Raw genomic sequence first — 25216 nt, forward strand, 5'->3', positions numbered from 1 at the left:
ACCCCAAGAGTAGAAGGGTGTCTGGCTGCCAAGAGGGCAGTGCCAACCTGGCAAGGGAAGGGTGCCCATCAGTTTGGTCTCTGTTGAGAGACAGTTGATGGTTGGCAGCCTGTATATTGTTCTTGCAGGCCTGCGTAACCATGCCCATGTCAGGGGTAGTACAAACCTCAACTGTAGAAAGCTGGGAAAGGCCTGTTTGGAATAGAAGGTCTAAGGCATGGTTATGCATAGAAAAGAAAGTTTAATGCCAACAGTTACTGTTTTGTTATAACTCCATGAAAAGGAAATTGGCAAGGAAAAATCAGAAAATCTTAGAGCAGATCAGTATGTTTTTCTCCTTACATAATTCCTCTGAAATATTGGCAATGCTAAATAAGTCATGGCAATACATTTCTTTGCATAGATTCAATAAGACTGGTTCCTAATAGTGGTTTTTATTAATGGAAAACTTTGACTGGAGTATCATGTTTTAAAGAGCCCTGTCTGAGCTCTAAAGACTTGAAGCCAGTAAAAATGCCACGAAGAAAGCCTGGTATCCTGCTTGGAAGCCCTGAAGATGGCTGGCGCTGGAGCGTCAGGCCCATGCCCTACCATTATTGGCGGTTGGTAAGAGTAGAAGGGGAGCAGTAGGGATGCCTCTGCATTCCTGCGGAACCCCCACACACTCTGGGCCGCAACAAGTAGGAGGGCTACTGAGATGGGCTTAAAGCCTAGAGCGTGGGCTCAGGTGGAGTTGCTACAGGTGAGGGATTCACCTAACTCAGCAGTTACTGCAGGCGGGCCTGATGGCAGCTGGGTGGCGAGGCTTCCTGGCCCTACGGGGCACATTAAGATTCAACCATGAGATTCCAGCAAAGGTAGTCAGTTACCATTCTTGTTGTGTTTATGCAAACATCAGGACAGTAGATAAATTAATCTTGATTTGGCTTTTTGATAGCCATGGAGGAATTTTAAGAAGAAAAATCCTATTTCAATAGAAGTTGTTAAAGCTAAAATGGTTTCTTTCCCTTCCACCAGACCATTTGTTAAGATATGCCCAGTACGGGCCTCTAGCAACGGTGGAATAGAAAAGCAGTCCGTCTCATGATTGAGCCGGAAGTTCCAAGACAAAGGGGGGAATGAAAGGGCGAGGGCTAGGCCCTCCACCTTGCCCCAGGGTAAGGGCTACGCCCTCCACCAGTGCAGATGTTTCTTTCCTGCAGCCACTGTGTCAAGCAGCAAGGATGGACTGGCTTCCGGCATGCCCAGTTGGAAGGAGATATTTTATAAAGAAGTAACTAACATATTTTACTTAAAAAGCAAAGGTTTCCCAACCAAAAATAGGTGACAGGTAATAAGAAATGGAAGTTTTCTCAGAACAAGTGTAATTGTTCTATTTCATTGTCTTTTCATCAAAGATCTTGCTTCTTCCAGATGGATAGTGAGACCCAAGAGCTGTAGAGTGAGTCTGGGTCAGCTGGATAATTGATGAAAAGAAAACAAAAGGCCTTTATCCAGGACCTCATGGGCTTCCTGAGGTTAGGACTTTAATGAAACCTTGTCATCAGTCTGTCACTTTCTTGCTATTACACGTTAGGCACACTGTTCCCAGTGGTGTGTCAACATGACAGTTCTCCTTGACTAGCAAATTGCTATAGACTGAATGTCTGTGTCTCCTCCACATTTATACATTAAATCCTAACACCCAACATGATGGTGTTTAGAGATAGGGGCCCTTGGGTGGTGATTAGGTCATGTCGGTGGAACCCTCATAAATAATATTGGTGTCTTTTTATAAAATAAATTTCAGGGAGTTCCCTTCCACCTTCTGCCATGTGAGGATATGGCAAAAAAGATGGCCTTCTGTGAATCAGGAAGCAGGTTCTCACCAGACACCAAATCTGCTGGTACCTTGACCTGGGATGTCCCAGGTTCCAGAACCATGAGAAATAAAATTTTAAAAACCTCTTTGGACTTATATACCTCTCAACTTTAGATTAGTACTTTTTGCAGTGAATTCTCATTTTATGTTAAACATAAACTTACACAAATTTGATATCATGCAAAATAATATAATACTTCAGGTATAAAATTTGGAAAAATGTTTAAACCCCTCTAATTTGTTAAGCTCACTAAGATTTTAGATGTCAGAGCTGGCAAGCCAACTTTATTGTGAACATATGTATGACATTGCCAAAAAGATAAGCCTTTTTGTAAAATATAAATAACCTATCATAGACTCTTCCATAGCACATAAGTCATGTTTTGTATACTTGCATCAGAATTGTGCAAGAAATTTTGTGCTGTTATTGTTATTCATTATCATGCTTCAATTATTTTTATTCATTATCATGCTTCCATTTTTTCCTTATATATAAAATATTCTGTATATTATTGATCAGGTAGTGGGGTTACTATTAGTGCAGGAATACACCAAAATCAATGATTATGGAAGGAAGATGTGATAATCATGAAGGAAGCCAATCAATTGCTATGACATCCTGTACTAGTTAAACAAGTTGTAGATTTATTCAAGCTCATGGAAAATTTAGTCTTTAATTATATGAGTTTTGAGTTATAGGTGGCCTTCAGAAAAGCATCCCTTGCATAAAATACAAATGTGGAGAACTTAAGCTACTTACAACTGTGGCAATAAGTACTTGAGTTGAAAATTATTCTGATGACTGTTATTTTCTTCAAGCTATTTTCACAATGATTCAGGTCACCCCATCTTTGTCTCTGTTCTTTTCAAAAAATTTTCCCTACCATCATGATTTATCAGGATTTTGGGAAGTGATTACAGCTATTTAACGTGTCTGTACATTGTGTTGAGATGTCTGTTAACTGGTGTGTGTGTGTGTGTGTGATTTAGAAGGATGATGCATACCAGCTTTTTTTTTTTTTTTCTTGTTTGGAATGCTTTACACTTTCCACAGAACAGAAACTAAAATAACCTGTTATACAATTAGTCACAAATACAGTCCTTGAGTTTTTTTCCCCCCCATTCACGTGAGTATTGTCTAACACATGTATTCTTTGTAGCAGCTAGGCCCTCCCACCACTGTGCTTGGCTGAGTTCACAAATCTGTTGTAACCTGTAGCTTCCCTGTCACTTCTCTGGCTCTCCTCTCCTGCTAAGCTTTGTTTCTTGGCAGTAATTAAAACCTTCTGCCACTGCCATAGCTACTGCTGCTGCTGGAACCGCCATAGCCACCTTGGTTTCGTGGTTTGGCAAAGTATTGACCTCCACCACCATAAGGGCCAGAGCTTCTGCCTCCAAAGTTTCCTCCTTTCATAGGCCCAAAATTTGAAGATTGATTGTTATAATTGCCAAAATCATTGTAGCTTCCACCACCTCCAAAATTGCTTCCATCATTACCAAATCCATTATAGCCATTCCCACTGCCACCATATCCACTGCCACCACGGCTGTCACCAAAGCCACCTCGACCACTGAAGTTTCCTCCATCATCAAAGTTGTCGTTTCCACCAAAACCACCTCCACGACCACCTCCGAAGTTTCCAGAACCACTTCGACCTCTTTGGCTGGACGAAGCACTAGCCATCTCTTGCTTAGATAGAGCTTTCCTTACTTCACAGTTGTGGCCATTCACAGTATGGTATTTCTGAATGACAATCTTGTCTACAGAGTCATGGTCATCAAAGGTTATAAAAGCAAAGCCTCTCTTTTTGCCACTGCCTCGGTCAGTCATGATTTCAATCACTTCTATTTTCCCATACTGTTCAAAATAATCTCTTAGGTGATGTTCTTCAGTGTCTTCTTTAATACCACCGACAAAAATCTTTTTCACAGTTAAGTGGGCACCAGGTCTTTGAGAATCTTCTCTGGAGACAGCCCTCTTTGGTTCCACCACTCTTCCGTCCACCTTGTGTGGCCTCGCGTTCATGGCTGCATCCACCTCCTCCACAGTGGCATAGGTGACAAACCCAAAGCCTCTGGAGCGCTTGGTGTTTGGATCTCTCATCACCACACAGTCCGTGAGCATTCCCCATTGCTCAAAATGGCTCCTCAGACTCTCATTGGTTGTTTCAAAGCTCAAACCTCCGATGAAGAGCTTCCGCAGCTGCTCCGGCTCTTTGGGAGACTCAGACTTAGACATGATGACTGCAACAGGGGGAATTCCAACGATGCTTACTCCGCGGCATTCACCAGCAGAAAGGAGTTGTCGGGGTCCAACCCCAGCAGGTCCAGAGGTTCCCAAAGGTGTGGATGGAGTCAGCGAAGAAGGAATGACACGGCGTTCAGTTGATCAGCAGCCTAGCCAGTTTCCCTAGCCAGGTTCTCCAGCCAGGTTTGATTTTTCTTGTCCTGTTACATCTGTATTTATACCAGTTGATTTTAATCCTATCCATTCTATTTCAAAGGTTAGGGCGTTTCTTATCTCCATTCCAAGGTCACTTCTCTATTGTTCTGTTAAGCTACAAGGAAGTAACTGAAGGAGATTATCCTAAGTAAAGATTATGTAGCTAAAGTGTGATTGTTCGTAGTTAAAGTGATTAATTACCCGCCTGGCACTAAGTTAAGGGGTTTTATTCCCTTCCTTAGTCCTGTTAATCCCTACCTCCAGGGGAAAATCCCCACCTGGGGAAACAACCTTTCTCAGAGAGGTGACCTTGGTTAAAACACATAGCGCTAAGAAGGGGAGCAAACATATTAAGAACAGTATGCCATATACGCCAGGTCCCTAGAAACATATGCTGTGCAGATGTTTCTTCCCTGCAGCGACTCTGTCAAGCAGCAAGGATGGACTGGCTTCCAGCAAGGAGTGATCTAAGGAGCATATCTCTATCATTTCACTTTTCATCCTATCCCAGAGGTTCCCCCACCACTCCCCAACCCACCCCACCTTTCCCTTCTCCTCCCTCCCTCCCTCATCTATCACCAGTGGATTTTCTGTAACCCACTTACGTCTCCTCCTTGGATTGTCATGTATAAAACAAAGTGATGCCCCGGCCAGTTTTGGTCAGTGGGTAGAGCATCCACCTGGGGACCAAAGGGTCCTGAGTTCGATTACAGTCAAGGGCGCAGGCCCAGGTTGGGGGCTCGATCCCCAGTAGGAGGTGTGCAGGGGGCAGCCGATCAGTGATCCTCTCTCTCATCCTGGATATTTCTCTCTCTCTCTCTCCCTCCCTCTCCATCTGTTTGCTTTCTTGTTGCCTGTTCTTTTCTCTAGAATAAAGGCCAGCATTTTAGTCTGTTGTGTTCACTGCTGGACCCAGGGCCCTGACTCGCTAGGCTCCCAGTCCATGCTTGTGGGGGCAGCTGTCAGGATAGGGATGTCTGAGTGGGGGGCAGGGAGGTGGAGGCAGAGCCCTTGAGGATGGGAGCAGAGTGGGGAGTCAGGGAGCAGCTGGGCCCTGCAGAGCGGCCTTAGCCGGGGTCTCTCCTCACCCAGACTGCCTGCTCAGTGCCAGGCACCAGAGTCCAGCCCCCTGGGCCAATCAGTCCCTCTCAGATACTTTCCAGAACCCTCTTCTCAAGGGTCCAAACCTCACTGTCCTCTCCCTCACACCGGCTCCTCCTGTATTTTTTCTTTTTTTTTTTAATTAAATCTTTATTGTTCAGATTATTACATTAGTTACTCTTTTTTCCCACCATAACTCCCCTCCACCCAGTTCCAACCCCACCCTCTGCCCTCACTCCCCACCCACTGTCCTCATCCATAGGTGCACAATTATTGTCTAATCTCTTCACTCACCCCCACACCCCTCCCCCCCCCCCGCCAAGAATAGTCAGTCCATTCCCTTTCTATGTCCCTGATTCTATTACAATCACCAGTTCATACTGTTCATCAGATTATTTATTCACTTGATTTTTAGATTCACTTGTTGATAGATGCGTATTTGGTGTTCATAATTTGTATCTTTAACTTTTTCTTCTTCTTCCTCTTCTTAAAGGATACCTTTCAGCATTTCATATAATACTGGTTTGGTGGTGATGAACTCCTTTAGCTTTTTCTTATCTGTGAAGCTCTTTATCTGGCCTTCACTTCTGAATGATAGCTTTGCTGGGTAAAGTAGTCTTGGTTGTAGGTTCTTGGTATTCATCACTTTGAATATTTCTTGCCACTCCCTTCTGGCCTGCAAAGTTTCTGTTGAGAAATCAGCTGACAGTCGTATGGGTATTCCCTTGTAGGTAACTGATTTTCTTCCTCTTGCTGCTTTTAGGATTCTCTCTTTGTCTTTTGCTCTTGGCATTTTAATTATGATGTGTTTTGGTGTGGTCCTCTTTGGATTCCTTTTGTTTGGGGTTCTCTGCACTTCCTGGACTTGGAAGTCTATTCCTTTCACCAGGTAGGGGAAGTTTTCTGTCATTATTTCTTCAAATAGGTTTTCAATATCTTGCTCTCTCTCATCTTCTGGCACCCCTAAAATTGGGATGCTGGTACGCTTGAAGCTGTCCCAGAGGCTCCTTACACTATCTTCGTATTTTTGGATTCTTTTTTCTTTTTGCTTTTCTGGTTGGGTGTTTTTTGCTTCTTCGTATTTCAAATCTTTGACTTGATCCTTGCGACCCTCTGGTCTGCTGTTGGGAGTCTGTATAATATTCTTTATTTCAGTCAGTGTATGCCTAATTTCTAGTTGGTCCTTTATCACAACATCGGCAGTCTCACCAGTCTTCTTGAAGATCTCACTACATTTATCGGCGGTCTCACCAGTCTTTTCGAGGGCCTTATTAAATTTATCGGCGGCTTCTAGACAGTTCTTTAAAGACCTTAAAAGTGTGGTTTTGAACTCTATATCCAACAGTTTGCTTTCCTCCAATTCTGTCGTTTGTGTCCTGTTTCTTTGTCTCGGCATTTTTTATGCTTCGCTGTGTCGATAGAGTGCCTTTCTGTGCTAAGTGTCCCAATTACCTGAGGTAGACACTCTTGGTGCACCCCTTTGTGGGCTTTGTGCACAGTCTGGTTGTAGTTAAGCCTTGATTGTTGTAGTTATCACTGTGAGGAATTGACCTCCAGGCCAATTGGCTGTGAGAATCAGCTGTATCTGCAGTGGGAGAACTTCTGTACTGGAGACACCCCTCTGGGGCTAGACTTGCTTCGATGGGGCTTTGGTGCTCACTGAGTCTGCCCCCTGAGTGTGTCTTTTATGGTTCCATGGAGCTGCAAACTGGATGGTCCCACTCTGACCTCTGGGCTTCCTGGCTCCTGGATCTCTAGGGAGGTGCTAATCTAGCCTTTGCCTGAGGCTATCCAAAAAAAGTCTCCTGCAGGGCTTGGGCAGGGCGGGTCCCACGGGATCAACAGGGCAGGGTTAGCAATTATGGTTGCTCTCAGTCTTGCCTTCAGAGGCGCTGCTTCTCAGTGTCCCAGTAATCGCTGCAAGCCCCACGGAGAGAAAGCTGCCCTAGGGTTCTGAGCGATGCCAGACAGTCCCACTTCTCTCGTATGAGTCTGGGTCCCTACAGACTCGCCCGGAACTGGAGCTCAGAGCCTGAGACTCCCTCCCAATTGAAAACGACAACCTCGCCCTCAGCCTCCAGCCCGCTCGGCATGCACTCCGCACCTTAGTATTTTACTTCAGCACTGCGCCTCCTCTGAGCCTCGGTATGTTTTTCTCTTTCCTCCTACTTGTAGAACTTCCACTCAGCCAGCCTTCCTGTGGTTCTGGATGATGTCCGTTCCATCTTTTAGTTGTATTTTTGAAGTGGTTGTTCGAGGCAGCAAACTCCCGTGTTTACCTATGCCGCCATCTTGGTTTCTCCTCCATACCAGCTTTGTAAGTTTCTTTTCCTACTCAAAAATATGTTCAGCACCTATCATTCACGCCCTATTTTCTTGACATATACTTGTTGAGTATTTCCACAACTAGATATGTTAGACATTTATGTTAGTCAAGATCCAATGAAGAAAAGAGAAACCTTTCTAAGTATTCAAAACAAAGGTAATTTAATACATGGGTGAAAGTGGGGAGCTGGACCAGAGAGGCAACCAGGGGTTAGAAACAGCAAAATCTGTAACCACCTGAAAGCTGGAGGTAAGAGAGAGAGGAATGGATTACTGAAACCTAGGGTCTCAGCAGTCCTAGTGGAAGCTGGACTCATGGTAGGGCTTGCCTAGAGTTGTGAAGTCGGAGAGGAGACATAGTGCCACAAATGCCACAAAGGTAGAGAAAGGAAGGGAGAAATACTCAGAAGTGTTTCTTCCTCCAGCACTCCAATCTCCTGCCAATGCCCCCCCTGGCCCACCCCAGGACAGAGCCCAGGAAAAGCATCCTGCTGGGAGGGGAAGCTTTCCTACGAGAGAGAGAGAGAGAGAGAGAGAGAGAGAGAGAGAGAGAGAGAGACTGAGGAATAAAGGACCAAGAAGCAATCTCATACACCAGCACAGCATAACCTCCCTCTTCTTTTCAGATGGGGAAACCACTCCACTTCTAGTCAGTAATTGAGCAGTATGCATGCGAAGTAAAATTTGCATTTGGTCCCTTCATACAATCTCAGGAGACAGTTTTCTGGATGAGCTTGGGGATGCAAATACAGTTATTTCATCCTACAAAATTCAGACCTAAGATGTTCTAAAATGTATTTTAAGATACCTAGTCTAGCAAAATAATATATTCAGTATAATGTCATCTTTTTAAATAAAAACCTACCACTTGGTATTAGATGGCAGCAGGGACAATGAGCATAATAAATCTTAATCACATTAACCTTTTTAGTCTGTCATACTAGGTGACTTGGTCTCCAGATTTCTGGGATGATTTTTATGTAATTCATAAAGTGCATACGATAATTCAAATTCAGCTCCTGCTTTTAAATTTTTTAATTATCAATTATATCTATAATTGATAATTAAAAATATATATTCTGACTTTTATATATATATTCTGACCTTCCTATATATATATATATATTCTGACTGATATATATATATTTGGATATATATGTATATATTCTGACTTTTTCCTCTGTGCTATTAATATGAACAAAGCTGTTAGAATTCAAGGAGCATGTGAATCACTTCCCTTAGCTAATTGACAATCTCAGCAAATGTACAAATCAATTTCACTAATCTTCAGCAAACTATAAATTAAGCAGTGAGGCTATGACAAGCTTATTGATTCCTTGCCAACAATTGTCCTCTAATATGCTGCTTCTATGCCATAAATTAAAATGTTTCCACTGTGTCCTCTAAAACTCATATTTAATTATTAACAAACTTCCCCACAATATCAGCTTCTATCTAAATGTTGCCTTGTCTCCTTAAGAGAAAACTAGCTCTCTCCTGAGGACTCCACTACCCCATAAGTCTTTATTTTATTATTATTATTTTCCACCACCATTTATCAGCTCTATGCCCTCTTCCACCTTCACTCCCCCCGCTGCAATCACCATACTGTCATCCATGAGTTCTCTCTCTTTTTACTTTTTTTGCTCAATTCCCCCTCCCAACATTCCCCCCACTGTGAGCTGTTTGCCTGCTCTCTATCTATGAGTCTGTTTCTATTTTGCTTAGTAGTTCAGTTTGTTCATTAAATTCCACAAATGACTGAAATCATATGGTACTTGTCTTACTCTGGCTTATTTCACTTATCATAATGTTCTCCAGTTTCAAGGGAAGGCTGTTCATTCTCCAACAGCCCACCCACTTTGGGGTCTGAGTCAGGACACTCTGTACTTCTCACTGCTGCTCACACACAACTCTCCCACTCTTTCGCAGGCGTCTCTTCCTTTGAGGCACACTCGTGTGGTAGGCTGTATTATCCTGCACTCTTCTTTATCAATGGGGATTGCCAATCACCTGGTTAGTTTCCTTCATTCATTGAAGACTTTGGCAGAGAGCCCACTGCCATCACTAACTTCTTCACCATCCTAGTTATCTTCAACATCCATAGGGAGAACAATTATCTGAAATCTCAGTACCACAACTTTTCATCTCCAATGACCTTCACCATCTCCTTCACTTCCACCATCTACTCTCAGGGCCACTCTGGAATTCATCACCACCTGGAACTGTTCTATCCTTGAAATTATCAACTTATACCTTTTATTCTCTAACTAAACTATCTTACTCTTCTAGCTTTCTCATTCATTTAGTTCCCAATACACCAGTTTTCCCAATCTGACATCTAGTTCTCAACTTCTTCTTTGTCAGGATTTTTTTCTCTTCTTTTTACTCTAACTCCAGCTTATATTCAGGGACCAACGTTTCTTTTTTAAAAAGATATTTTATTGTTGACAGTATTACAGATGTCCTCCATTTCCCCCCTGCCCTCCACCCAACCCCAACCCTCCCTTAGGCCTTCACCACACCACTATTGCCTATGCCCAGCCCCACTTCTGAGATATGTCAGTTTGTTCCATGTCTCAGAACTTATTTTGTTGGTCAATTTATTTTGTGCATTCGATTCCACATATAAGTGAGATCATGTGATATTTGTCTTTCTCTGACTGGCAAAATGCTCAGTGTTACTAATCATCAGAGAAGTGCAAATTAAAATCACAATGAGATATCACCTCACACCTGTCAGAATGGCTATCATCAATAAATCAACAAACAAGTGCTAGTAAGGATATGGAGAAGAGGGTCCAACATTTCAATAACTCCCTCATCTCCTTACTTCACTATCCCACTGGAATTCTAGCCCAGGAAAACAACAATCTTGGGAATGCACTTGGACAATTGAATTTTGTTGTATAAAATCACTGAAATTGGTGGATTTTTGTCGCTATAAATTTCAGGTTACCACCCTTATCTGGAAACTCCGTGTTGTCCCAAGATACCATTATGCATCCCCAATCAAGTCTCTGCCTTGTTTAATGTTATCACTATTTTAAATATCCAGTGTCCTTAGAAGTTTGGCTCTGTTGCCTCCCCACCTGCTCTCAACAGATGACTTCTCTTTCAACTTCATGGCAATAAGAAAAACCAAGTAGTGTGAAGTCCCTTCATTGCCCAGGCTGTGCCTCCCTATTCATCTTTCCTTCTTCCTTCTCATTACAAAGGTTAGTTACCAAATATGCAGCATCAGGGAACTTGATAGAAATGCAAATTCTCTGGCCCCACTTTAGCAGGCCTAGCGAATCAGAAACTCTGAAGGTGGGACCCAGTGATCTGTGTTTTAACAAGCCCTCCCAATGAGTTCTATGCATGGTCAAGTTTGAGAACAACTGTCTTAAGCTCATCCTTCTGTCTGTGTTCTGGATTCCACCCAACACCACATTCTCAGTTCCTGGAGAAATAGCAGAAACTTTTGCTCCTCCCCTGCCATCCCCTCATCTCATACCTGACTATGTCAATGGACTCCTAACTCATCTATCTATTCAATATTGTTTCTCTGCAATCAATTCTCTACCCTGTAGCCAGTGATTCTTTTGGGGCATCCATTTGTTAGTGTCAGGAGTCTTCCCTTCACATTAACATATTATCCAATCTTTCAAACTGTCTCATAGGTCTTTCAAGTTTTGGTGTCTGTCTCCCTAACTTTATCCTGTACAATCCATCTCCTTAAATTAAGCATCCTGAAATTCTTTTTATTCCTTTTATGCCATGTCCTTACTGGTCTTTGGTCCTTCATGGATGTTGATTCCTCATCTTGGAATACTCTTCCTGCCTATTGTTTCTTCTATCTAACATAACTTGTCCTTCATATCTCAAGTCAGAATATACTTCACTGAGGTGACCTTCAGACTAGATTAAAATTCTTTCCTATATGCTTTCTTAGCTCCATGTTCTTCTCCTATCATAATTTTTACCTTTTTCTAATGCCTATTGTCTAGGCTAGGCTAAAAGCTATTTGGGGTCAGAGACTATGTTCACTTCATTCACACTATATGCTCTGAACTTAGCATAATGCCTATATCTGACATAGGTGCTCAACAAATACCTATTGAATGAATACATTTCAAAATTTATGTTGTTTTTTAGACTTCATTTTCACTTCTTTTTAAAATATCCTTCCTATTAAATGTCCATCCCCCCCCCCCTCATAACTCTTTTAAATTAAAGTCCTAGCCCTGTGGTTTTCCAATCTGTGTACTAAGGTGCCCCAAAATGCCTTAGCAAACTCACAGGGGCACCACGAGATATTTTCAATTATCAAGGGAAATATGACAACACCTGTCAGATACCATGCAAACTACTAGCTTGTGGGAGTTCAGAGTTTCAACATTAGGTAACTAAATTTCTTTCAAAAATGTCATATCTTTGTGAAGCTCGGTTTTCAACAGTGACTATGGTAAAAAAGGAAGCATCAAGTGGAAATCAATATAGTACAAAAATTAGGGTAGAGGTGCCCAATTTGATTCCAAGTTTGATAAGATATGTGATGCCTAATGGGTAGCAAGTTGTTAGAACATAAATACTCATTAGGTTGGTTGTGTTAGGTTGCCTAAGGAGGAACGCATGAGGTCAGAAGGGTGAGGGATTACGAATTTATTCGATCATCCAAACACTAGGTGGTTGATCCTGGATGGCTCCAGCACCTAGTGACAGGAGTCAGTGGCTTTTCAAGGACTTTTGGTAGGCTTTTTCTGGGCGGAGAATTCTTTTTGCATAGCCAGAGGGGAGATAATAGAATGTGGTCACAGCAAGTGAAATGTGGTCTCAGCAAAGGGAATGTCTATAGTGAAATGGCCTGAAAAGCCAGTTCCCAGGGGAGGGGTATCGATTCAATTGCTCGATCAAACCTAACAGGTTGGACCTAATTGCTTAATAAGTAAAACTGGTAAGTATTTTCTTGGGCCTACAGGCACTATGAAAATATTACTGAGATAGTAAAGAAACAGAGAAAGTGTGGGAACCTCTGCTCCTGTCAATTTTTAATTTTCCTTTATGTGGACTCCTCCCACCTTACTGTTTTATTTTTGTTTATATTCCCACTCCAGTTAGTTGTTGCTTTTTATGATTTCTTTTAGTTTCTTCTTTTTGGTAATAGTGATATATCTATTTACTATCATTGGTTTTGATTCTTTTTGCCTGATTTCTATCATAATTTCTCTCTTCTCCTCTGCAATGATTTTTAAATCCCCATATTATTATTATTTATTTGTTGTACTAAAATATTACATGGTAAAGAAAAGAAAATGGATTTTGTGAATCACTATGTGCAGACACAACAGCATCTGATTTAGATGTTTGCGGGGAGTGTGTGTCTGTGTGTGTGTGTGCAGCCAATTGTGTGCCTCAGCCTTCTCCTAAAAGGAAGGTGTTACAGCGACATGACCTCACACAGTGTGGAGGCTGGTAGAGCAGTCTCTGTGAAGCGGTCATCTTCACATATGAAGCTTGAGTTTAAAGTTCACAGACAGGTGGTCAGGAAGGGAAGGTGGATGTATGTATGGTGGGGAGAGCAAGATAAAGCTGGAACTCATAGCACAAAGGACTTAAACCTGTCAGTGCTCTCGCCTCTGACCTTGGTGGTATGGTGTCCTGCAGAAGCTGGGTCCCTTCCTCCTGGAGTTAAACACACAGCAAAACCTGAGGGAAGATTGGGGTGGAGCAGCTGCAGGCCCAATCAGCATTTCATGGCAACAGGGTAAGGCAACAGATCACTAACAACCTGTGTGAGTTACCAAATAGCTGCTGCTTCACTTCTGACCTCCAAATCTCACACAAGCATCTCTCTTCTGGCCACTCACTGGAAACATCTCAGAAAGGGAATTCTGGGAAACATAAATTAGCCTAGCCCAGTGGCGACATTACACAGCCACCACAAGCATAGCACCCTTTTCCCTTTACCAAAGTAGCTTACATTATAGTTAAAAGCAAAATACATGTTCATTAAAAGGCAAGTATCAGAGTCCTAGCTAGTTTGGCTCAATGGATAGAACATCGGCTCAGTGGATAGAGCATTGGCCTATGGACTGAAGGGTCCCAGGTTTGATTCTGGTCAAGGGCACATGCCCAGGTTGCGGGCTGGATTTCCAGTAGGGGGCATGCAGGAGGCAACCGATCAATGATTCTCTCTCATCCTTGATGTTTCTATCTCTCTCTTCATTTCTCTTTCTCTCTGAAATCAATAAAAATCCTATATAATAAAAGACTAATATGCAAATTGTCTCCTCAGGTGGTCGTTCGACTGGGAGTTTGACTGGGAGACCGGGAGTTCGACCGCTCGCTATGATGTGCGCTGAACACCAGGGGGCAGTGCAGAACATGGTGGGCGTCGGCAACGTGCTGTGACCTCTCGCTGGCTACCTGGGGGCGGGCGTGACAGGGACAGAGGTGCAGTGAGAATGCAGGATGTCTCTCGAGCTCGCTCTCACTCCCCCTGCTACCCACCCCTGGGACACCATGGTTCACATGCCAGGAAAGTGCCCCCCTCACGCTCAGGTGCTGGGCGCCTGTGAGGAGCCCACCCCACACCCGCACAGCCTCCTCCAGGTGAGCCAAGCTGCAGCCACCAGGACTGCAGGGGCCGGTTTGGCTCCCTGTGGGTTCGCTCAGGAGCCAGTCTGTGAGGCCAGCCGGGAGAAAGCGCACTGGCCGCCCAATTTTCGTGCAGTGCCACTGGGCAGTCCAGAGGCCCGTGTTGCGCCCTGGCCCATGGTGTCTGGCCACACTCACTACATCTCTGCATGGGGACTCAGGTGCCATGACTCAAGCAGAGGGGGTTGCGCAGGAGCCCGGGAGCCCAGGTGCTGCCCAGGGCCCAGAGGTCAGCTGGGACCTGCCCTTCCATGCCAGATGCTCCACTTTGATTGCCAGGGACTGTGCCCGTGCACAAATTTCATGCACCGGGCCTTTAGTATTAATAAAAAGGAGAGCATCAGAAATTCAATATATATAAATGTTAAATGAGTGGTTCCAGAGGCAGTGGAGAGAAGTGCAGGCAGTGGTTGATAGGATTGGCACAATGGATAGATTTCAAGTAGATGATGGAAAGTAGTGTTCCGGTGAGGGACAATGGCAATGTCTCAGAAACAGGAGCACCCAGGCATTCCAAGACAATGGCAGATCAATCTAACCAGAGCAAAGGGCCTGTGAAGCAAGAAGCGGGTGAATGAGCCTAGAAGAGAAAGCTGGAACCAGACCGTGGTCTCTAATGCCAAACCTGTTTCTAGTTTTATTCTGCAGGCAGACAAGGAGTCCTCATGATTTATTTAATTCACTGCTATTCGTCCTGATTCTTTCTGCCTGGTTTCCATCTTTATTTCTCTCCATTCTACTCTCTGAAATTATTCTTCATCCTTGATCCTTCATCTCTTGGTTGTAATAAAACATTATATCACATAAAAAAGCAGGTGGTTGTTATAAGGCAAATGGGATACAGGATGTAAAAGGGACTTGAAGGCAGCCCTGCTGTCTGCAAAAGGAATTGAAAGGGGCAAAGGAACCGAAGACATAACTTCTCTCCCAGAAGCAGCCCTCAGAAACTAAAACTGAAGGACAGACTACAATTTGGAGTCTTTGGCTGTGACTCAAGTTCTTCCCATACTTTGTAGGACTCAAGCCTGTCAATGTCCTGATAAGCCGTTGTTACTCTTTCCATCCAGAAGATGGGTAAACACCTTCCATCCTCTATCTTAAGGCCCATTGATAAGAAAGGCTGACCCCAGTAAGACTCATACAAGGGTTGGCGGGAAGCTCAATAGCATCCAAGTGAATTTTCCTCAATTCAGTGTCCTCTCCTTAACAGCCTTCCCTATGGGCAGAGCATCTCCAGGACACAGGGTCCACTAATTGCTCCTATAGGCTGCAATCAGTGACAAACAGTACTTTATTGGACACAACCCCACTCTCTCCTCCCCAAACTTATGCTCCATTGCCTCCAGATAGAGAGCTGCAGCAGGAGCCCTGATGAGCATGCTTCAGTGGGAAGAGCCCTGGGCTGAGATCCAGGAGAACTGGACCTTATCCCTGCTCTGCAGCTCACTAGCTATAAGATTTTTGGGTACAACCCAAAACAGCCTCTGTGAGCTTTGTTAAATGCGTAGGTTAAATTAGATGCTCCCTACAGTTTCTTCCAGATTTAATTTTTTTATTTCAAGACATGCTAATTAAAATGAGATCCAAATTTTACTTATCCAATTGGCAAAAATGAAAAGAAGCAGCTATTCACTCTTGGCAAGTCCTCTTAGCACTGCAGATAAGAGATCAAATTAGTAAGAAAGAAACTGAATGTTCCCACTATGTAGAAAAGTTGTTAAAATGCATATAGTCTCAGGAATTCTCACTCCCAGAATAATTAATTTCAAGGACATGTCCAGCATTTATGCAATGATACATCACAACATTGCTTATAACAATAAAAACTTAGAGATAATATAATAAGCCATTGATTAAATAAGTTACATGTGATGGTATAGCATAAAGCAACTTAAAAATGACGCTATAGAGAAACAGTAAAATTGAAAAGTTCTCTACATTAATATGTAAAAGGAAGCGATGTACTTAATATTTCACTGTCATCTAGTATTATCTCAAGTTAGTTATATATGTAACCATATTTCTCCAGAGCTGACTTGCCTGTGACTGCTAAATAAAGGCACATACTTTTTAACAGCCAGTTGAGCCCCCATTCTGCAGAAATCCATGCTACTAACAGGTTTCCCATTCAGGAATGTCTAGGACTCTCAAAGGAACCCTGACTTCCTCCACAGCTCCACTGCTGGTCCATAGAGCTAAAGGTGGGTCTATGCCCCAACATAATTGACTTGCATGCTCCTCCCTTTTACAATACAATTAGTTCGGAGTGCAAAATCTATAGATATCAGAACAGTTTAATCTTTTCAAAACCCAAACCTGATCATACCCATCTCTCTTCTCTTCTTATAATTATGGCTTGCCTTTACTCCAAGGGTAAAGATAAAATTCCTTAAGAAGCCTACAAACTCCTATAGTCTTGCCTGGTATATTGCTCTTCCATGCTTCTCTAGCCTCAACATGTACCAGCCTTTCTCTCCTTTCTAGCTGCATGAGTCCTTTCTCAGCCCTTCATATTCTTCACACACCCCCCACCCCCATCCATCCATCCATCACAGGGCCTTTGCACTTACTATTTAATTCTCTTCGGGCAATGATCTTGCCCTACTCTTTCCAGTTAATTCTTTCTCAGCTTGTAATTTTTTCAGAGAAGAGTCCTCAAGGTTATCAGACTTGGTATATTATTCATATTATACATTCACATAGCATTGTATAACTTTGTTATAGCCCTTGATCACAGTCATAAATTTACATTTTAATCATATGACTTGCAGGGTAAAGATGAGCTGTGTCTGTTTTTTCTTTCTCCCTTTTCTTCCTCAACATTTCATTTATATCTCACACAGTGACTGTTACATCTTTTTGGAATAAGTAACCACAGTCTCCTTCAGGCTTCCTCTTGGTGAAGATGGGGGTTCAGAATGGCCCTCAAAATTGAGAATCCCCACCCACCCCCACATCTTAGTCCAGGACCTTAACTCTCCTTTTATCCCTGAAGATATCTTCAGTCTATTGTAAAAAAAAACACCAAAACAAACAAAAACTTAGTGAAAGCTTCTGAATTAGTAGTAGAAATTACATATCCATATATATTTTTAAATTTCTTAAGCAAAAGAGAAAAGTGCCTTAAAGAAATTAGAGGATTCAGGTAGCCGAAGGGGCTAAACTATAGATGAGACATTAATATGTAAATCTTTTTTTTAACTTTGATAGTTAGGTGATGGTTAGCAAAATGCTGAAAGACTGAGATTGCTGTTTATTAAAAGAAGGACCTTGAGGGGGAAAACACAAAACAAAACTTAAATCTGTGCAAGAAGTTTGTATTTTTAACATAGCATCATATTTAGAATGTTGATAATATCATATTATACAGGGGTGGGGCAAAAGTAGATTTATAGTTGTTTGTAAGGAAAAATAATAAATAATAATACAAGAATAAACTGTGTTTTGCACACTCACAACTGTAAATCTCCTTTTGCCAACCCTATTTGCAGGGATTTCTAGTGGAAATCTAGTGGAAAACTAGATTTAATTATAATAGATCACCTTAACAGTCCAGTTTTGTAGCGTGGGCCTCCTCTCCCAAGTCCAAGACATATTCTCTTTCCACTATAAGATGATTAAAGTGTTTAACAAATTTCTAGAAGAACATCCATTCATAAGATGTGCTATGGACACATGGTCCTTACATGGAAACCCACCCAGAAATGTGGAAGCTATCCCCCGACACATACATGCCTACTGTACATATCACTCTTAGTTCTGGGATTTAAGGATTTTTATAAAAACTTTAAACCTCTATCCTCAGAAGATAACTACTTTTCTGTATGCAGAAGTATTTCTACTTTTAATAAAAGTCATCTTAATTTCCCTCAAGAATATGAGAGTATATCCTTCTAAATAGTGAGAGTAACAAAATCCAAATAGGTAATTGCCCAATGCAAATATAATCAAGGGAGATATTGCTTAGGAAATGAAATTTTGCTAGCAAAAACTAATAGAGACTCACTAAGAAAGCAAGCCTGAAGAAAATGAATTCTTATATGAACTTCAAAAGATAAAGAGCATTAACATAAAAGAATACACTGACAGTTTAGCATTAATTTGTGAAATTTATCCCTATAGAACCACAACACAATTTGTCTTGCATAAACTATATACATACATACCCTCCTCCATTAAAAAAAGGAGACAACTAATTAAAACAACCTATCTTCTCTCAAAAATTTTACAGAAATAAAATTCTGCCCTGGCTGGTGTGGCTCAGTTGGTTGGGTATCATCCAGTGCTCCAAAAGGTTGCCGATTCGATTCCTGGTGAGGGCACAAGCCCAGGTTGCCAGCTTTAACCCTGACAAGCAGTGTACAGGAGGCAGCCAATTCATGTTGCCCTCTCACATTGATGTTTCTCTCTCCCTCTCCCATCCTCTGTCTCTAAAAATCAATACAAAATCTTTAAAAAGAAAATTCTATGGTCTATAGTCTTAAGACCATCATAGTAATTTCACACAGTAGCAATCTTTCAGTACTTAGACATGTTGGTGTCAAATTTATATATGTAACTTCTTCTATCCCCATGTCCACAGAATGTTTTCCTTTGCCATGTGGTATACACAGTCAAAAATATTCCCAGGTGCCCTCTTATGGCTGTCAGGTAGTCACAGTAACTTGTTAGTAGTTTGTAACAGTGATTCCATCTCCATCCACTTTGAAATAATTTTGAGCACTATTATGTTCCATACAACATACTAAGAGCATTTTGGGAAAAGGATATAAACAAAAATCAGCCAAGCTCGTCCTTTCAATAATTTACAGCCTCTAAACAGAAGAAAAATGTAGAACTATGGTTCTATGATACCTGAGAGCAAAGTAGAGAAGAACAAATTATTTCCATTTGGTAAGTGGGAAGGAGTAGGTCAGGGAACATGCCCTAAAGAAGTGCTCTTTGAGTCAGATTTGGAAGGAGAGGTAGACTTTAACAGAGAGTAAGGAAAGGGCATTCCAGGCTGAGGGGACAGCTTGAAGAATGGCAGACAGTGAGCAGGGGGGTGCAGGATGTATTAGAGAAAGGTGACTTCTTCCACTGACAGGAGATGAAGGTGTACAAGGAAGAGAAAGGAGGTCATGGAAATAAGCATGGAGAGCTATCAGGACCAGATTATGGAGGGAATTCAAATACCGTATCAAGTCATATATATTTTAGTTGGCTAAATAGAGAGCCATAGATAGTTTTGTGTTTGTTTTTTTTTTAACAGAGTAATGTAATACCTTTACCTTAGGAACAGTTGGGAGAGTTTGGGGAAAGGAGCAATACTATATGTGAATGGCTTTGTAGGCCTAAACTCAGAAATAGCAGTTGTGGTGGAATTGAAAAGGGACCACTATCACAAAGCTGAAATGAGAAAAGAGATTTCAAATGGCCAATCAATGTATGAGAAGATATTGAACTGCATTCACCATTAGAAGATTCAAATTAGCACAAGAAGGGGATACCATTTCTCATCTCATCAAATATGCAAAAATAAAAAATATTGATAATATGCAACTACTATTATTGATAATAAAAAGGAACTCCCCATGATGTCAAAGGAGAGTTAAAATTGATAAAACCTTTTAGGCAATAACTATCCACACTTAACATTTTCATTCCCTTTGACCTACCAGTTATTCAAGTGTTCAAACACACACACACACACACACACACACACACGAAATTATAAGACAACATTGGAAAACTTGGAAACAGGCAACAAGAAACTGATTAATAAATTATGGTATACATCTTCAATATAATTCTGCATAACCCTTTAAAAGAATGAGATAAATTCATATGAAAAAAATTAAAACCTTTTCATAATATTAGTTATTAATATAGTAAGAGGAGATACCGTGGCAAAAGGATGTGATAATGCTCCTAAAACAATGTGTGTGTGCGTGCGCCTGCGTGTGCACGCGCACATAAAAAGAGGCTTATAGATAAGGCTGAAATGATATAAAGCAGACTATCCATTTAGAAAGTGGATTTGGGAGACAGAAAGGGAAAATTTGTACTTTTTACTTCATACAATTTTGGGCTCTTCAAATTTCTTTTTGCAAAGAAAAAGAATTAACTTTATAATTTAAAACTTTTTAAAGAAGCAAAAGAAATGGTTATATAGAGGGATAATAAAGTACTAGGAGTCTTTCAGAAGGCCTTCAAATAATATGCCAACATGACTAAATCACATTGGTAAGTGAAGTTTGTGAGAATATTTACTCAAAAAGAAGAAATTAATAAATTATATAATAATTTAACAGATACTACCCATGATGGTTGAATGGTGTTCATTTATTTGTTTGTGGTTTGGTGACAATTCTATCCCCTGAAGAATCTTGGTCCATAGAAATGCCAAACTGAGACAATCCATAGCCCTTCCTTGTCAGCATTCTATACATCTCTGTCTTTACTAGTTCAACTTTTGAGATTCCATAGATAGGTGATATCAAATAATATTTGTCTTTCTTTGCCTGACTTATTATACTTAGCATAATGCCCTCAAGGTCTGTGTGTGAGTCTGTATGTGTGTGTGTGTGTATGTGTGTGTAAATAAAACTGATATGCATTATAGCCCTTATACCAGGGACTGGGGATGGGGAAATTGGGGAGATATTTAAGGGTACAAACTTGCAACTAGTACAGAAAAGTCCTAGAGATCTAATGCACATCATAGTGACTACAGACAATACTGTATTATAAAATTCAAAGTTTCTTAAAGACTAGATCTTAATTGTTCCCACCACAAAAAGAAAAATTATATTTATGCTATGTGATAGGTGTTAACTAATGCTATGGTGGTAATCATATTGCAATCTATAAATGTACCAAATCAATACACCTTAAATATATACAATGTTATGTCAATTATATATCAATAAATATAAAATAATAACAAATAATAAAATAAAACAAATATCCCTAGAAAAACATTGTCCTTCCTAACATCAAATCAGAATCTGAAACCTGGCTTTATTTGAGGTAGGATTTCTAGTTTCAAATCAGGAATTGGTTGGCATCTGAAGCATACTTCTACCTACATTCTAAGTTCATTCTCAGCAGCACAATTTTTCACAATGTGTCATAAAGGATAAACAGGATATTTATCTTCTGTGCATCTGTAATGAAGAAAGTATAACTAGAGTATGTGAAAGAGAAGACGAAAATCAATGATGAAAACCATGTCAGAAGCAGTTACTGGTAAATGTCAGATTTCCTGTCTTGATATAACAGCTCAGGTTTTCAAACAGAAGATAATTACTTTCCACATGGCTATCTGAAAAAAAATCTAAGCTGTATCAGAAACCTTCACAAATTCAGACTAATTGTGTGTAAATTAGGAGAGTAAATTGTATAATATCTATATCTATATATCTATATATCTATCTATATCTATCTATCTATCTATCTATCTATCTATCTATCTATCTATCTATCTAAAAGCCTAAGTGACTGTTATGACTGAATGACTGGAATGAACGGACAACCAGCCGGTAGCTATGACACACACTGACCCAGACCTTACTGCTGGGGCCCTGACAGCCCCAAATCTGGTTCACCTGCACCCCGGACCCAGGCAGGAGGAAGGAGAGAGCCCAATTCCTCGCAGAATTGGCCATGCCTTAGTTTGCTACTGAGGCAACCTCCTGCGGTCCCTCCCCCCTGACAGACCAGCCCCGCCATGGGCCCCGACTGGGGGTCCAGCTGGCCAACCTCCCGCAGTTCCTGTCCCTGGTAGGCCGGCCCCCCTGATAGGCACCTATTGCCAAAGGGCCCCACCCGTGCACGAATTTGTGTACTGGGCCTCTAGTATTCAAATATAAAAGAAATTCAAAATATAAAATGCTAATCTTGTTAGATTATTAATTTAGTTTGCTTCCAAGAAAGCACAATTGTAAAACAAATCCTAGATAAAAGTAATGATATGGTGCCCTGGTCAGTGTTGCACAGTTGGTTGAGTGTCCTCAGGTGCACTGAAAAGTTAGTGGTTTGATTCCCAGTCAAGGCACATGACCAGGTTGCGGGCTCAATACCTAGTGGGGACAGTCAGGAGGCAGCTGATCAATGTTGTGTTCTCACAATGATGTTTCTCTCTTCTCCCTTCTTCTCACTCTAGAAATCAATACACTAAAAAAAAAAGAAATGATATGGTGAGAAGATTGCTTAGAGGAAATTATAATCAAGTTAGACCTCTGGAAAACCATCTTTTTGAAAACAGTAGCCTAATTATCACTGTCCCTTAATATTACAATTTTTGTTTTTATTAAGAATCATTAAAATATAGATATATAACCTGCCTTAAAATTCAATGTAAAATAGTAAGGCAATTACCCATTACATTACTCGACATCAACAATTTTTGTTTTGTTTTTTAGTCTTAATAATACAAAGCATTGCCAATTTATTGCACACAGAAGGCACTTAATAAATGCTAAGACTTATGAGGACAATAAGTTTGCATTTATAATTACACTTGTGAATTATAAACAAATTTTCATAAGACATATATGCTCTAAAATATATATTCTCCTGGGTAAAATAAGTATATATTTTGCAATCTATTTTTTAGAACTTGGATTTTATTTTATTTTTATTTTTAATCCTCATACATGGATATTTTTCCATTGATTTTTAGAGAGAGTGGAAGAGAGAGGGAAAGACAGAAATATCAATGTGAGAGAAACACATCGTTTGGTTGACCAAGGCCCAGGCTGGGAAGGAGCCTGCAACTGAGGTACGTGCCCTTGACCAAAATCGAACCCTTCGGTCCACAGGCCGGCATTCTATCCACTGAGCCAAACAGGCTAGGGCTCCAATCTTGTTTACAAGTGCTAATTTGCTTAGTTTAGTGTAAAACAAAAATTAAATGTCAACAAAATCTCAAATAGATTTACAAAAATTTCTAAATTTGTGTGTTGCTGCTTAATGTTGTATTGCATATGCACTATAAGCAGGCTAATGGGCAGATTCTCTTCCTTGAGCTATAAAAGTTATAAATTCAAACAAGGACTAGTGTATTCTTTTCATGATAAATTGGTTAAAAATATAAATTTCCTCACATATAAAAAAAGAAAAACAATAAATTAAAATTGAGAAAAGATAAAACTAGAATGCCTTCCATAGTAATGTATAAAAATTTTGCATAATTTTATTTTAAAACATACATTTACCCAAGTCAAAGATATATTTCAAAGTATGGACTGATTCTGAATTATATCCACCAATGGCTTTTGGAGCATCTAATGAAGATAATTTATTCACTCCTAACTTTTCATTCACTCTGGAATCAGGTGCCCCAAAGGACAGCTCCAGACCCCAGGCAGTGATCCCTTTAAGCAGGGAGTTAATACTAATTATTACTGAAATCAGAAATTTTCTACATCTCATAGCTAATAAAAACTAAAATTGACTAAACTGTCAATAAGTACCAAGACATAGGACAAATGGTTTGCATGCATTATGTCACTCGAATCCTCCCAATGTGAAAATATTAGTTTTATGAGGTCAAAACTCTTATTTTCATTTTAAGTGAAGTTGAGGATCACACAGATTTAGAGTATACCTAAGGACATAAAATTAGAAATTGGCAAAATAGTATTCAAAACCAGAATTTTTGGCTCCAAAATCAGTCTTAGTGCTGAGTCAATATTATAAGAAAATTTTCCCCAACTTTTCAGATAAACAGTGCAAAAACAGAATAGGTGTTAAAAAAAAAGTTGACCTTAATATTTCTAAATAACAGCAGAATAAAGAAGAACTAGCTATATTTTATCATTTTTGTCTTGACTTTGAATTCATATTTGAGGACTTATATAAAAATAATTTGGATAGCTAGAAAATATTAGTTATGGGAAGGAAATATTTAAAGATTTAATAAAAATTTAATCTTCACAGTTCATTCTTATAGCAATTTCTGTTGCCTGGTTACCATGAGGCAGAGCAAACTAACTACATAAGAATTATCACAACTATACTAAAAATAATGAACATTTCTTATCTCCCTGTTCTATTCTTAAATACTTCATTACAAAATAGAGTGAAAAATTATATGCTTAATAATAGGCATTGAATATATAAACTGTTTTCTTCATTCTTTGTTGAGTCTTCTAACCTCCTAGGTATATAACTGATGAATATATCTTTAGTTTTATCGAGAAAAATACCTTACAGCATCTGACCAGTGAGTCATCCAAAGTGTTCTGTTGTTGACAACAGACTTGTTTTTGATAAGCACTACGGAGATAAGAAATGAATAATGTACAGTCAAGATAAGGAATGTATAAAATGAACATCTGTTGTTTTTGCTGTCTAAAGGTCCTCACACCTTTTTTCTAGTAATAAAATCCCTCTGACATGGGGGAACCCATTCCTTGTAGTTTAAGCAAAGTTGAACTTAACATATTTCAGACCACAGAGGTTGGTATAGGACCCCTAACTGAACAGTTTTGCATCTCATAGGCCACAGCAATTGGGCACATTATCTAAGAAGTCTAACATACTTTTCAGTGAAGTTTACTATCTGTACTGTAAGAGAGAGCTTTGGGGTCTCCTTTCTGGATTGTGATCTGTAAGAATATAGGCTTGTGGTTATCAGCGGCTATATTTACCACCTTTGGGGGAGATCCTGTTTGAGAATCCAATCTAATAATAGACAAACATGGTAATTAACCATACCTCCACTACATTTCCCATTGGCTAATCAGCAGGATATGCAAATTAACTGCCAACAAAGATGGCGGCCGGCAGCCATGCAGCTGAAGCGAACATGAGGCTTGCTTGCTCCAGTGACGGAGGAAGCCAAGGTTCCCTGCCTG

At 40.5% G+C, this 25216-nt stretch overlaps 1 protein-coding gene across 1 annotated transcript in view; it reads right to left on the minus strand.

Moving 5' to 3' along the window:
- The window catches only part of LOC102441427 (heterogeneous nuclear ribonucleoprotein A1-like), a 5833-nt gene extending 1669 nt beyond the window's left edge, over positions 1-4164 (minus strand). Inside the window, exon 1 of the mRNA XM_006091268.3 lies at positions 3287-4164. Within this exon, the coding sequence (XP_006091330.1) occupies positions 3287-4100 (814 nt within the window). The 5' untranslated portion in view covers positions 4101-4164. The remainder of the gene's footprint in view (positions 1-3286) is intronic.
- Positions 4165-25216: the final 21052 nt, after the last annotated feature.

Source organism: Myotis lucifugus, unplaced genomic scaffold (assembly GCF_000147115.1).
Source record: "Myotis lucifugus unplaced genomic scaffold, Myoluc2.0 scaffold_89, whole genome shotgun sequence".
In the NCBI taxonomy this organism is placed as follows: Eukaryota; Metazoa; Chordata; class Mammalia; order Chiroptera; family Vespertilionidae; genus Myotis; species Myotis lucifugus.